This window comes from Dromaius novaehollandiae, chromosome 2, assembly GCF_036370855.1.
Source record: "Dromaius novaehollandiae isolate bDroNov1 chromosome 2, bDroNov1.hap1, whole genome shotgun sequence".
Taxonomy (NCBI): Eukaryota; Metazoa; Chordata; class Aves; order Casuariiformes; family Dromaiidae; genus Dromaius; species Dromaius novaehollandiae.
This window is the reverse complement of record NC_088099.1, coordinates 83,991,660-84,005,823: the sequence shown is the minus strand read 5'-3', so window position 1 is coordinate 84,005,823 and position 14,164 is coordinate 83,991,660. Positions and strand designations below refer to the sequence as shown.

Genomic DNA, 14,164 nt, shown 5'->3' with positions numbered 1-14,164 from the left:
TCGTTCTCCCTGGCATGTCCCATAATACCTGTATAATCACCCCTAGCAAGAAAAACAAAACAACCTTCCCTGAGCTTCTAGGCAATCTCATGTCCTTCCCCTCCACACACACGTTTGTTTGAATGATAAAATGTTTCTTTTGATTGCAGTATTAAGTAAATGTTAAGTACAGGTTATATCAAATTGCAGGTGCTTCTTCAGTGCAGCTTCTTTCCGGCATTAAGAAAACAGCTTCTGGAAGCTAGTGAGAGTTGAAGGGAGAGAGAGAAACTGAATACAGAAAATTCCACCAAGGAGGGTGAACCAGAGATCAGAGGGAAAACCTCAAAGTGGTTAATGTTACTCTGGGGTGCTCTTGTGCCTCCTGTACCTTTCTCCACTTTGCACTGTCTCAATAACAAGTACCTAGATTTACTCTTCCATCTTGGATGTAAGCATGTATGTTGGACCCTGCATTTGGATTTGCTGATTTGTACAGTGCAAGGACATCAGCTTGTCTGTAGTTTGCTAAGTTTTCCCAACTTTCAGCAAGGCAGTTTGGAGGTCTGCCCTTCACTTTTTAACACTTTTGTATTTCATACTGATAGACCAATATTAGCACCAGTATTTTGCAGCAGAAGAGAGAAATCTTTAATTAGAGGGAAAACAAAACATAATCTCTTCTGTGTGAGTTGTGGACCACAGTGTGGACATAATCTGAAAATTAAAAAAATTTCTGCTAAAGTATTAATTCATCTCATCTTTGTAGGTTGGTTTCTTAAGCCTGTGAACATTACTATAGAAAAGTTATATCTGAAAAACTGCAGAAGAAATATACAGGTACCATCTATTTCAGATCACTTCTGTCTGTCTTCAGTGACCCCTCTTGAAGCAATTTATTAATCCTTTTTTATTCTTGGGTACAAAAATGCCACAGAGTATCAAATGAATTGGAAGAAAAGGGAAAATATTTAGGTGCTTTCTGATTCTAAGGTGCTTGCCTTTGACAATTTTTTTAAGCAGATTTAGCTTTCTGCATTGTTTGTTAACCATGGCATATGTTATTCTTCCCTTAGTTATTCAAAATTGCTTGGAAATTCTCAGCTTCTGGCATGCATATTTTACATATTGCTGTCAAATTTGAATATTACTGCACTTTCAGTATAGAGCCCTTTGCTTTGTTTCTTCTTTTGACCTGTGTATATTTACAAAGTGCTTGTTATAAATAGCATGCTTCAGAGGCACAGTACATAAGGGTACTTTTATTCTGGCTGCTAGCCTAAATAGCATGATAAGAAAACCTGTCCAAGGACATGATTGACATGTATTTCCTCAATAAAAAAGAGAGACTTGGAAAAAAGTGTGTTGGGGGTGGGGGAAAGTGACAAAACCTCCTCACATCTTACAGAAAGAACTTGTTTTGCTGGAACAGTTCCAGATGCTTAAGGCAAAGGCTCTGAAGAGTCCACCTTCCAGTGGCAGAATCCTAAAAGTTTAGACCTACCCTTAGAAAATGTCAGCCAAACAGTAATGTTCTTTATGAAGCAGGTGTACTTCAACTCACATGTTGAACTTGTATTATGAACTGTCTCTTGAAAGGTAGCAAAATGCTTCCTTTCAGGCTTAAATAGGAGAAGGAAAAAAATTCAATACAGCCACAGTATTCTAAAAGTAAGAGTTCTTAATTTCCTGCCTCTGGCAGCTTTCAGCCTGAATGTGTCTCTAATCTGTAAAGGTATTGCAAAGAGTATTTGGTATTCTGGGATTTTCTAATTTATGGTGGGAAACCATTTCAAACGCCTTGCAATTTAGAACTGTGACTAGGCTCACGTAGTTGTGTATGAGGATTATTAGGCCTAAAGCAAGGTTACTGGTTGGAGTCTGTAGTTCCTTACTTTCAAGTTGGGGTGTCCCAAGGCATTGCAGACAGCGTGAACTGGAAAAGTTGGTTTCTTCCAACAAACGTCTTTTTCTTTAGGGCAGCTCTAATCTCTGTGTAGCCAAGGCTATCTTCTGGTTTAAAGATTTCAGAAAGTTTAGGCAGACTTAGTAGGAAATGTCAGCCATATTGCCAGACAGGGGGACCTCAGCTGAATGATGCTGCATCTCTGAGCTGGTTAACAAGCAATAGTATGGGTGTTTGTTTTGTTTTTTAATGTAGCAAGGGTACCAAGCTTTGTTAAAGAGAACAGAAGATTGAAATACAGTTGAAACATCCTTTTTTTGGTAACTCGTTAGAGGACTGTACCATACAATATATTAAAACTGCTCTCTAGCCCCAGAACAGCCTGTTTGATTGCCAAATACCTGTTGGCCACGTTTGCCTGCTTCAATCAGATTTGTTCTGTTTGCAAATGTAATGTTCATAGCTTTTGCCTTTTTGTATGTTTTTATGCTTTTGCCTTTTTGTATGTTTTTATGCTTTTGCCTTCTTGTATGTTTTTATGCTTTTGCCTTCTTGTATGTTTTTATGCTTTTGCCTTCTTGTATGTTTTTATTATGAGTTCTTTATTATATAATTAGGAGTATTAGGACTATTATATAATTAGAATTATTATTAATGCCTAACCCAGCATAATATTATTGCAACAATTACCAGATAGATCATGAATAGAGAGAGACTATTTCTGATCAGCAAATGTGGAACTTTGTATGTAATGACAGATCTCAAGCTCCTCGCCAACAGAGAAGTTCACAAAACTGACCTTTTTAAAGGGTAGAAAGTAAATTTGAATTGAAAGATTAACGTAAAAACGCTCATGCGTCCTATTCCCTACGTTTATTCCATTGCATATGTAACGGTTTCGCCATGGGTATTTTTATTCTATTCTTACCGCTTTCCATTTTAACAGTTGAACAACTGTGAGAGATAACTTATGATCCTGAAGTCACTTGACTTGTCATCTTAGAGGGTATTTATAAACTATAGCATTTAGGGAGCCCCCAGTGTTACTCAAAATAGACTGCTTTTAGGATTAAGAAAAAAATTGACTCTGTTTTATTTTTGAATAAATAAATATATAAATAATAAATAAATAAAAATAAATAAATAAAATATATTTGAATAAAACTTAAGCAAAATTAAATTTTCTTTTTATGAAAGGTAGCAAACTTAACCATTTTACGTATTTCCATATACTTATGAAAGACTGCATGAAAAGCAAATAGTATGGGTTATGCCAAGCCCCCAAATGTGAAAAGAATGTCTTTCTGCTGCAAAAAAAATTGCTTTCTTCCCTTTAAATATTGGTCTAAATTATCTGTTTCCTGTAGGAAGAAATACTGCTTTTGTATTTTATTATTGTGGGGAGAAAATGCACATTTGAATGAGCAGGAGAAAAATAGGGTTTTTTCCACACCCAAAAAATTATATAATAAATGTACACATGGTTTGGGTATTTGATCAGAGGCATTTATCTCCTGTTTCCAGTGATCACTTGCTACAGTTGTTGCTAGTCACAGAATTTTTGTTGATGAATCTGTACAGAAATGGTTTTCAAGGGGCAGTTGTCTCTAAGCTCTGATTGCAGCACCCTGTGACCGGTGGCCTGGTCGCTCCGTGGACAGTGCAGATAATGCAAAGGTTTCTGGAATTTGAGAGCAAGTCATTGAATCAGTGGCTGTTTCCTCTGCCTAGGAAGTTTACTTTTCCATACTATCATATTTGGTTTGAGAAATTCTGTTATTTAAATAATATTATGCACTCTCTTGTATCCAAACAACAGCAAAAAAGATTTAAATTCTATAGTGCTACAGTCTTCCATAAGCAATATACTCTCTATGTGCTGCAAGAATATGGAAATTACTTTCTTTTTTTTTTCTTTGAAAAGCTCAAAGCAGGGCTCCTGACAGCCCATTGTTCTGATGATGAGTTAATTACCATCAGGTTTGCAAATTCTGCATAACTTCTGCACTGGAAATTCTGCACACTGGAAATCTGAGGGATATGGGAAGGTAGAAGAAACATGTAACTTTGGTTAATTTGAGAACTTGGTGAATGTTTCCTGTTACGATTAATGGGATGAGTTGTTTATATATATTAGTTATTGCTGTGGAATGAGGACTTAAGTGTGTGGAAGCTTTAGAGTGGCGATCACTGGGGGTGAGATGAGAGTGCGCATAGCTGAGTTTATACAGTAGTAGCGTTTTGACCTTTAGTTGTGTCTTTTTGCCAGGCACCAGCATTGAATTACAAAACGCACTGTGGAAATTATTTGCAGAGGGCATGAGAACCTACAGTGGTAGTCTGTCCATTCCTCCTCCCCACCACCCCTCATTTTTTTTCCTTGGCGTTGCAGAGGCCTGGGTGGTTGTGACACGTGAGGGTGTGTTTCCCAGCACAGCATCTGATTAGTCACCAATTTAGCAAGGAATGTCCTGGCACACAGCTTTGTCAAAGCATGTGAGCCTCTCAGTGGAATAACATATTATATTCTTTTAGGTGTTTCAGCATAGAGTTGAGTAAAACAGCTCAGCTGTTTTGAAACAAATGTTATGATATTCCTTCCTTGAGTCTGCTTTTTTTTTCCCTCCTCTCTCCCCTTCCTTACTGGCAGAAGAGATCATACATGTTTAAATATTGTACTATATTTGATGCCTTTTGTTTCTTTTAATATTCCAAGATGCTTTAGTCAGATCCTGAATAACAATGGAAATCAGCTTTCTCAAGCTACATGTCTTTCATTTTTGCACTGAGAAAAATAGAGGCTAGCATATGCTCATTTTGGTGCTCGTGCTTAGTGTAAATTCCCCCCTCCTTGCATATAAGTGACAGACATATTCTGGAGACCAGTTTGTCAAAAATCTTCATAGATGAATATTTACCATAGCATGGAAGTACAAAAGCCTTCTCAAGTCCACCTGAATCCTATACTCACAGCATCATATGACCCACTGTTTCCAGCTAAGATTCCGTATCGCGAGAATTTCAGACTGTCTCCAAAGCTAACGCTTTTCTTAGTGAGTGCTTTGATTGGTAGTGCCTTTAATAGGTCACTGGCATAGCCGGCATTGCTGTAGGCCACTCATAATGCTTAAGAGGATTTCACAGTGAGTATAAAAATATTCAGTATTAAAATAATAGAAATATATAAAAATATTTAAAAATCTGTGTTAAAAATTGCAGACAAGAAAACTGACCAAATGCTAACTAGAGGTTGATGTAGTCCATTGAATTTCCAAAAGCCGTCAGCTAAGTCCCCTTGCCAAAGGCTCTAAAAGCAAATAATCAGCTCTGGAATATGAGAGAAGATCCTCCCGTGCATTAAAAAAACAGATGGAAAATAGGAAACAAAGCTGAGAGTAAATGGCTAGCTTTCATGTTAATGGGAGGTCATAGGAGGAATCCTTGTATGTGCTTGAAGGCCATTCCACCAAATGTATTCATAAGCGATCCCAAAAAGGCAGTGAATGGGTGCCCGGACTTGCTGAATAATCCCCAATTATTCAGGGAAATGAAGACAAGGACTGACTGTGAAGAGTTTCAGAAGGTTCTTCTGAGATTCTTTTGGCAGTAAAGTGTCTGAAATTCAGTGTAGATGACTGTGAAGTGATATATGCAGGAATACTATTCCTAAATTCACATACAAATTAATGGTCTCTGAACGTGACTGTGACCACTCAAGATCATTTCACAAAACCGGTATTCATCAACAGTCTAAATCACATGTCTGAACAATTGTAGTATGAAGTTCTCAGATCATGACTGTACAGGAGCAAAACTGATTCCACTGCAGCTTCGCCATAAGCATACAGTTTTCCTGGGATTGATAGGCTGGCAACTTCAGTCATAATTTGTTAGCCGAATTTAGTGTTTTTCACTATAGTCAAAGTCTCAAAACGTGGAAATTCAGCTGAAAGCTCTTTAATGTGAAGATAAATAAATAAAGATGTTTCTGAAAAGGACACACAGACAGAGTTTTCTTTTAAAGTTTCAAATATGTTGGCCAAAACCATTCTAGATGGACTTTAGAAAACATTTCTAGTCACTAGTCACTAATTAAACAAGAAAGCATACTGAAAAGGCCTTTTTTTTTTTTTTTTTTTTTTTTAATCCACCTCCCTGGACTGAAGTTAAAATCTGTGAATACAGAGCATTATTTTTTTCACCCACCCACTTCTCTCCTCTCTAGACACATCTATATATTCACAGGGAAGGTCTTCAGACCAGAGAATGTTTTCTTACAGGTGCGTTGGAGGTCAAGGAAAAAGCAAAAGCTATGAAAAATATCATGCTTTTACATACTTACGTGTATATATATGAGCAACTTCTACATTTTAAAACTGATTTTTCAGTATGGCAATAGCAAAGTTTACATTTGGAATGTGTTTCCTACAGCTTTGCAAATATATTTCTTTAGAAATCTTTAGTCCTCCATGAGAAATGAGGGAGAAGGAAGTTATAATGGTGATAGGAGCTGCTATTGTGCCTTGCAAAACAAGATAATCTCTATATGTACTCTAAAAGCTCTTCATAAAAAGATTGAATTTTAATGAAAACTAAATAGTAAAGGCACAGGGAAAGGAAAATGTATATCTAATTGTACTTTGAGGAGGAAAAAAAAGTCTAGAAAACAAAAGTTAATTTGACTTCCCAATAGCACACTCAGCCTCCCAGCGAAATGTCATCCCTATTATCATCTTAAGGCAGAGCTAAGGTTATTGGTGTTTCAGCACTTCTGGGTGAGTGTTCTGGCAGCATGCACATGACCAGCTCAGGGTCTTCCTCTCAATCACAAATCTGCCTGTGTCCTTGATGACATAAAGGCTAAGCTGCAGCTTGTTAATGATCATCATTCTTGATTTGAATGTCTCCTGACTTGTATTTTCTTTGCAATCTTGGCCTTTTGCTGTGGAGTTGTGTGGTGTTTCATGGACCTTCATAGCTTTAACTTTGCAGAGCCATTGCACGGAGAGCTGGATGTGGCAAGAGCAGCAGGACTGTCGTTTGAAAAGTATTCTGCTTTGGAGAAACTCTAGTAAGAAATTGGTCACACCAGTCAATCCAGGATAAAGCCAGTTTTGTTTTCATTGCTGCCATAAGTTACCCATCCTGTTCAGTTTGCAGCTGTACATGTGTGTGAATTGTCATCTTGTGAAATGTGCCGTTCCTTTGTCTCAGTGTAGTTTTGCTGCTGTTTCTCATTCTTGCCTATTTTGCCCTCCTATGTTGTTCTTTGTGATATTTTACAGCAGTATTTTCCTTGAGTTTTGATGTTAGCATTTAACACGGTTATAGATCTGTCTCCTTCCTGCTGCTAGAGCTATATTGAGATTAAATGGTAACATGAACTGTGGTGAGGAGTTGCTTTCTGTTTACTTTTTGCCTTTTTTTAACATGTTGGTTGATCTGTATATACAAGTATATGCCTTCTAAAATCACATGCAGTCTGACATTCTCCCTGATTTGTGTTAGTTTTGTAAATACCTTAAGCGCTGCTTGTGTAAGTTTACATTTCTTGCCTCTATTGTAACAAATTGGATTGGCTACACGTATTGGAGTTGGAAAGTAGTAAGAGATAGCACACAAATTACTGATTGCTGCGTCAGACAAAAATATGGCCTTGAAATTGAGTTTCATTAGTGACAATATTTTTTTTATGACATAGTTGCAGAGTTTTATAAACTACCACAGTGAAACTGAATAAAGATAATTCTAATGAAGAAAGCTCTTCTAAATGGGGAGAATATTGTCGTAACCTTAACTTGAGACATAGTGAGATATTAAACACTAAAGATTCTACATCCTGTCACATAGTAAACGGTAAATAAAAAAGTAAATTAATGAGAAAAGGTAACAGTATAATTTGATAAGCTGTCTCATTTTTGTTATCGGGGCACTGAAAAAGGATGCAGCCCTGAAGGGCAACCGAAAGAAACAAGATGAAGTCATCTTTAGTGTGAAAATGTTTCACTAGCAATCCTGAAAATTAATCAAGAACTTCAGCTTTCTGAGCTGGGATATAAGAATAGGGTTGATGTAAATGAAAATGATTAATAAATATAACTATGTGCTGTGCTGCCATTATGATGTACATGAAGTCTTCCTGTGATTCATCTTTAAGCATGTGTACTCAGTACTGGTGACCTGGCAATGTAGTTAGGCCTTACAATTATGCTAACCACTCTCTAGCGAGATTTTCTTATATTGTATCTAAAAATAAATTATATAACCGGTTTGAAACCTGGCTCGTATTCCATCCTTCATAGGATGATAGCAATATCAAAGAAGTGGTGGGTTGCCTTGGCAAACTGGTATGTTAGCAAAATCTTTTGGACATAGGCGTTGTCAGTGTGTGGCCATGGGACTCCTAAGAATCTTAGAGATTTTGTATAGCTGAGCAATTCCTTCTTTTCTGAACTGAATTACAGACAGACTTGTCTTCTAAAGATTCTCTTTTTCTTTGTAGCTCACTGGCAGACTTTCTCTTGCATTGGTATGTCCTACATGTAATAGTTATGTTAGAAAATGCAACACAACACTGTTCAGCTTTGCCTTTTAATTCCTTGTATCAACACTTGAAAAATGTTGTAAAGTTTTCATGCATTCTTAACTATTTCTGATCTGTGGGGCCCTTTACCAATTGGCTTGCTGTAAACTGTTGTAAAGTTTTCATGCATTCTTAACTATTTCTAATCTGTGGGGCCCTTTACCAATTGGCTTGCTGTAAACTGATTTTGTTATATAATTACCTTGCTATTTGGTTTACTTTACGGATAGTTCATCTCTTTTCAGTGGGGAAGAAAACCAATTATTGAAAATAAACAGATTCAAACTGTTATAAACCCAAGTGGAGAGACAGTTTTCAAAATCTTGACTATCACGTGTGCCAAGCAAAGAATTTACATTTTAATGTGACTTAACCGAATTATAGATCATGATTAGGATGAACTAGTATATAAGTACATTTTTAGGTCTTAAAGTAAATAGGAAATGTGATATAGTAAACAAAATAACAATTTCATGAAACTGTGTAGCAAGTCTTATGGAAAATTTTGAAAAATATGCAGTTATCTTTACGAATTCTTCACATTATTGCTAGGTGACAGATTGTGGTGTTTTTCTGTTTGTTTGTTTCTCCAAAATTTGTTTCTTTTGTAGTCGTTTAGCAGGCCTCATGGCCAAAAAGTCTCAGAGCAGTTAAGATTTTCACACTTGGTGATAAGGTCTTCTACCAACCTGTCTCCAGCTCTTCTCTCACTTTGTCACACAAATACAAGATAATTTATCCTGTTTGTACCAGAGGAAGATCTGCTGTCTTCACATGACTAGAATGTAGTTATTTGGGTTTTAATTTCTGTTGGAGTGCCTCTTATTTCCTTTTATTCTTCTTTCTCTTTATATTAAACTTGGAAATACTCTCATGTTCTTTGTTCCATTATCATGTGTGTTTTATTATGAAACGCTAATATCTCACAATGACAATTCATTGTTTCTGATACAAATGAAGTTTTGGTGTCCGTTGATAGTCACGTTGCTTTCAGATTCAATTTTTATGTGACTCTTCAAAACCACATCTTTGTATGCTTCACTCTGCTGACTAACTATTTGTTACATGTGATATCTTGTTTAGTTTTTTGAGTGTTGTACATCTTTTTTTTTTCTGTCAAACTTGAATGTTGTATTTTTTCTGAATATTCAGTTTGGAATTTAAAAAATATATATTTTTTAACAATCAGTTATTTCATCCATGTGTGAAGAAGAGACCTGCATAATGTGCAGGATTCCGTGATGACAGAAAAGTTTCCTGAGTGCTTGTTTTGTTTGACTTTGTTAGTCTTATGACCTGCTGACTCTTTTTCGCCTCCCCATTCCTAGCCATAGGTACAGATAAATATAAGCATGTTTTGTGTATTAGATGTCTTTGGTGTTTTTTGCACACTGCTTATGAGACTAAAGTTGTAACTAGTATAATATTCCAGAAAAGAAGTGAGCATGTTCACCAGGTCTGGCTTGATGAATTTATTTAGGCTTGTGTGAAAGGCTTCCTCTCTTCTTCAAAGTTTTAAGTCAATATAATAAACAAATACAATAAGCATATGCAATTTGAAGTCAGATTTAGAGTATCAGAAAGAATTAGGATAGATATTCAACAAAGTTTCAGTACAGCAAAGATGCATTTCAAATGAGTTATCCTAACCATGCTTTTGACAGTGACAGTTTTTAAACACACTCTCGATGAAAATCTCAGTATAAGCTGTCTACAAAAAATAAAAGCTAGCCTTTCCATTTCTTCTGGATGATTCAAATTGCATTTGGGAAAAGCTGTTCTTTTGGAACGTCATTTTTGCCAGGAGTCAGTTGACTCTTTGTTAGGATGTCTTCAAGTGTGCAGTATTCATTATTTTTCATCCATGTTATTAAAGTGAGACTCAGCTGCACAATTAGGATTATAGATTGAAGGCGCGTGGTCTTACTTTCATTTTAGAGGAGGAGAGATGCAAAGTGAGGCAGTAATTGTAACTAGCTCTGGAGCTGGTAGGCCAGCTGAAGTATGCCAGATGCTGACTAATGAAAACTTTTGAAAACTTGCGGAATGAATGGGATATACTCCCTACCACACAATACCAGATTATTCCCCTTGCTCTCCACAAAGAGAGCATGCTGTCTTTCACCCACCCACTGAAGCCCTGAGGCATGTTCAGTATCTGTATATATAAAACAGTGCATCCAGCACTATTTCGGTTCCTCTCAGCTACTCAAAAAGGCTTCTTTCTTTTTCCTGGCAAAAGTGTAGCTTCTCTTTTTCTCCTCTTGATGATTTTCTCTGCCCATCTGCAGAAGGAAGATTTCATACAAGTGTCTGTACAGTTTGGGGGAAAGCTATTTTCTTGATTATTATAATGTACATTCAAACTAAACATGTACTTAGCAAGAGCAAAAGTGGTAAGATTCCCTGATCAAGAAATCTGGCAGGCTGGCATCTGGTCTGTGTGCCAGCACATCTTTTAGGATATCTTAATATACAAAGGTAAAAAGCAATTACATAATGACTATCAAGGAAGCACTGAGAAAGGTGTAAGGGAAGTTTGGTTAAAGAGCAGGGTAGTGGAAATGAATGAAAGTAAGAAGGATTGCTTCTTAAAGTTATCCAAATAAAATAAAAAAGATCAAGTAATCTGGAAGGCTGAGTGTGAAAACGTGGTAAGGGAGGCTGAAAGAGCATGAGGAGCAAGTCACAAAAAGAGATTAAAAGGTGTTAATCAGTTGAAATCAATAAATTTAGGTAATTTATTTTGATTGTCCTGTTAATACATCAGAAGCAGGAGATCTGCCACAGACCCTTTAGGTCCAATAGATGATGAAGTAGAAAAGGAGAATTCAGAGAAGATTTGGCCATAGCAGAGGAACTAGATGGATCTTCTGTTTCTGTGTTCACTGCAAAAAGTTACAAAGGTTCCCATTACAATACTTTTTTTTTTTTTTTTTTTTTAAGGGGGAGGATCAACAGCAAATTGAAGTGTCAGTAGAAGAGGCTAATCAACAGATGGAAAAATAACAAATATGATAGGTGGATATCACCTAATTAGCTCTAAAGGAATTTGAGGTTGAAATGGCTGAACTACAAACTTTACTGTATAACTTTTGTACCTGCAAGTTAGTGAAGGTGATGCACAATTTAAAAAAAAAAAAAGATTCCAAGGGAGACCTAGATAACTACAGCCTGCTGATGCAGTCTGTAGTGGGCAAAGTGGTGGAATCTGGGCAGAGAGGGGAATGAGCAAATGGTTAAATACATTTGGGGGGGAAAAGTTAGTGCTTTATTTTTTTTTTGGAAAAGGGAAATCAAACTTCACAAATCTGTATGTTTTTTGAAGGAATAAACAAGGACATTGAAAGGAAAAGCTGACTGATATAGTCCAAAAGGCTATATTTCCAGAAGTCATCCAAAGGTCTTCCTTCACAAAGGCTCTTAAGGAAAGTAAATCCAAGGGATAGTAGGAAAGATTCTTACATAGATAAACAACTGTTTAAAAAATAGCAAAAAAAGAATAGAAGTAATTAGTTTTCCTCCCTGAAGGGGAGACAACAAACAAAGTTCCAAAGGTTTATATGCTGTTGACGTGTTCATTAAAAAAAAAAAAAAAAAAAAAAAAAGTTACTTAAGGGATTACAGTGAAGAGCAAAACCCCCTTAACAACACAGTGACTGGTTGTTAAATTGGCAGGTGAAATTTAAGATCAATGTCAAGTGAGGTATGAGGAGAAAAATTGTTGTGAATCCATGCATAAAATTACTAGTTCTGAGCTGACTATTGTCATTCAGGAAGATCTTTAGATCATAATGGTTCCATGAAAATGTCAGTGCAGTGATTATCAGTGATCAAAAAATCTACGATTGTTAGGAGAGATACAGAGAGTAAGAACTAAAATATCCTTAAACCACTGTGTAAATCAATAGTATACCCTCACCTGGAATAATGGTGCACATTTCTGGTCTCTTCCATCTTAAAATGGATATAGTAGACCTGTGAAGAGTTTGGAGAAGAAATTTGAGGTCATGAAACAGCTTATATGCAAGAAAGAAGTAAGCAAAATAGGACTTTCAAGCTTGAAGAGCTGACCAAGAAGGGAATATGATCAAAAGCATCTTTTCTGTTTCCTCTTGATTATAAAGTCAAGTGATTTCAAATTCCTTTAAGATATAACTGGGTTAGGTGGAAGGACAAATTATAAGGTGGAAGGAATTGTTCCTTCTGTTGGGGAGCCAACAGAGCGAAGGGGAGGGAAAACTTCAGAAAATGTTGGATGTGGGAAAGGAGAGAGACTGAGCAAGGCTGGAAGTCAGCAGCTTGAGCAGAGAGATTGCTGAGTGAATCAGGGACTAGTCACTCAGTGAAGCCTCAGAAGTGGCTCAAAGGACCTTCTGAGGACTAGAGAGGGCTAAGCAAAGTCTGCTGCAATTCAGAAAGGTGTAGCATTAGCTGCAAGTAAGCCAGGAAGTAAGAGCCTCCCTGAAAAAAAACATGGGTGGGAAAAGAACTTTGTATAAACCTCTGTTCCCTCCCCAGTTTTGTCTTTTCTGGACACTTTTAGTTTTCCAAGTTTAAAAGATTTTTTAAAATTCTAATACAAGATTAGCTCTTTTCTATCCAGCTCCACCTCAGAATTCTGGAGTCCCCTAAAAAAGGTTATTATAAAGTCCATAAAAATGATAAATAGCAGTGAAAATGTAAACAGAAATAACAGTTATCTACTTATTCCAGTATGAGATTTATTGGAAATTAGTTGAAACTGAAGTGACTTGTTCAAAGCAAATAAAACTGGGTGGATTTTCCCACAGCATATAGTTCAGCAGTGGAAGTCCTTGCCGCAAGGTATTTCAGGTGCTATTGCAGAATGGAAATGCACTGAGGATAGCTGAAAAATGTAGACATCAATCTGGTTCACAAAACTCATGAGCCACAAGTTGGGGGCTGGAAGAACATTTGGAGAAGGTAGCGCTGCATGATTCCCTGGACTGTGGACTGTTGGACATGGAGATGTGAGAAGTCCTTTGGTCTGTTTTAGTATAGTACCTCTGTCCACCTGCTACTGTTTCACCCAGGTGTATTGGAGAGGACGTTCCATCTTACCAGGCTGTGAAACAGCCTTGGTCCAGAGCCAGTAGAAACCTCCAGTTTGGTCAGTACAAGTTCCTCTGATTCTCTTGGGTGTGGAAGGGTTAAGATTCAGCAAATTGAGGTGAATTTTCTAAATAGTCGTCTTTGTGATACGAGGCAAAATACATTACTGTGACTAGAGTACTGCTAATTGCATGCTTATGCTTTTCTGGAGTCTAATTTGCAAAAATGATGAACACTGAAATTAGTAGAAAATAGCCTTTGAGTATTAAAGTGTTATAGAAATGCTCTCCTTTGAAAGTAACAGGTCCTTGACAGTTCAGTTAAGTACAGATTTAGTAGACGTTTTTGTACTTAATCTCTCCAGGATTCCCTTATCAATAAGTAAATAAGATGGTAATATCCTGCCTACCTCACTTGAGGGATGGAGAAGAGTTGTAAAGAGTTGTAAAGATAAAATGGGAACCGTTTTTATGCTGTAGTGGTGAGCACTGTACACCAAATGCGACAAAGAAACGAACAGCTCAAACTAGTATTTAAGTAGCCTGGAGTATAGCAAGCTCAAATATTGAAATGCAAGGATAGACAAAATACTGAAAGCTCTACAGCTTCTGAACATGATC

General features: G+C 36.8%; 1 protein-coding gene across 2 annotated transcripts in view; it reads left to right on the top strand.

Moving 5' to 3' along the window:
- RETREG1 (reticulophagy regulator 1) overlaps nt 1-14,164 on the top strand; it is a 72,809-nt gene that overhangs the window by 27,374 nt on the left and 31,271 nt on the right. The window contains exon 1 of one of the 2 annotated variants that reach the window (XM_026121860.2): nt 6,798-6,956. The exons of the other annotated variant lie outside the window; for it this stretch is intronic. Within the exon in view, the coding sequence (XP_025977645.2) occupies nt 6,850-6,956 (107 nt within the window). The 5' untranslated portion in view covers nt 6,798-6,849. Of the gene's footprint in view, nt 1-6,797; nt 6,957-14,164 lie in introns of those variants that run through there. 2 annotated transcript variants of the gene reach the window in all.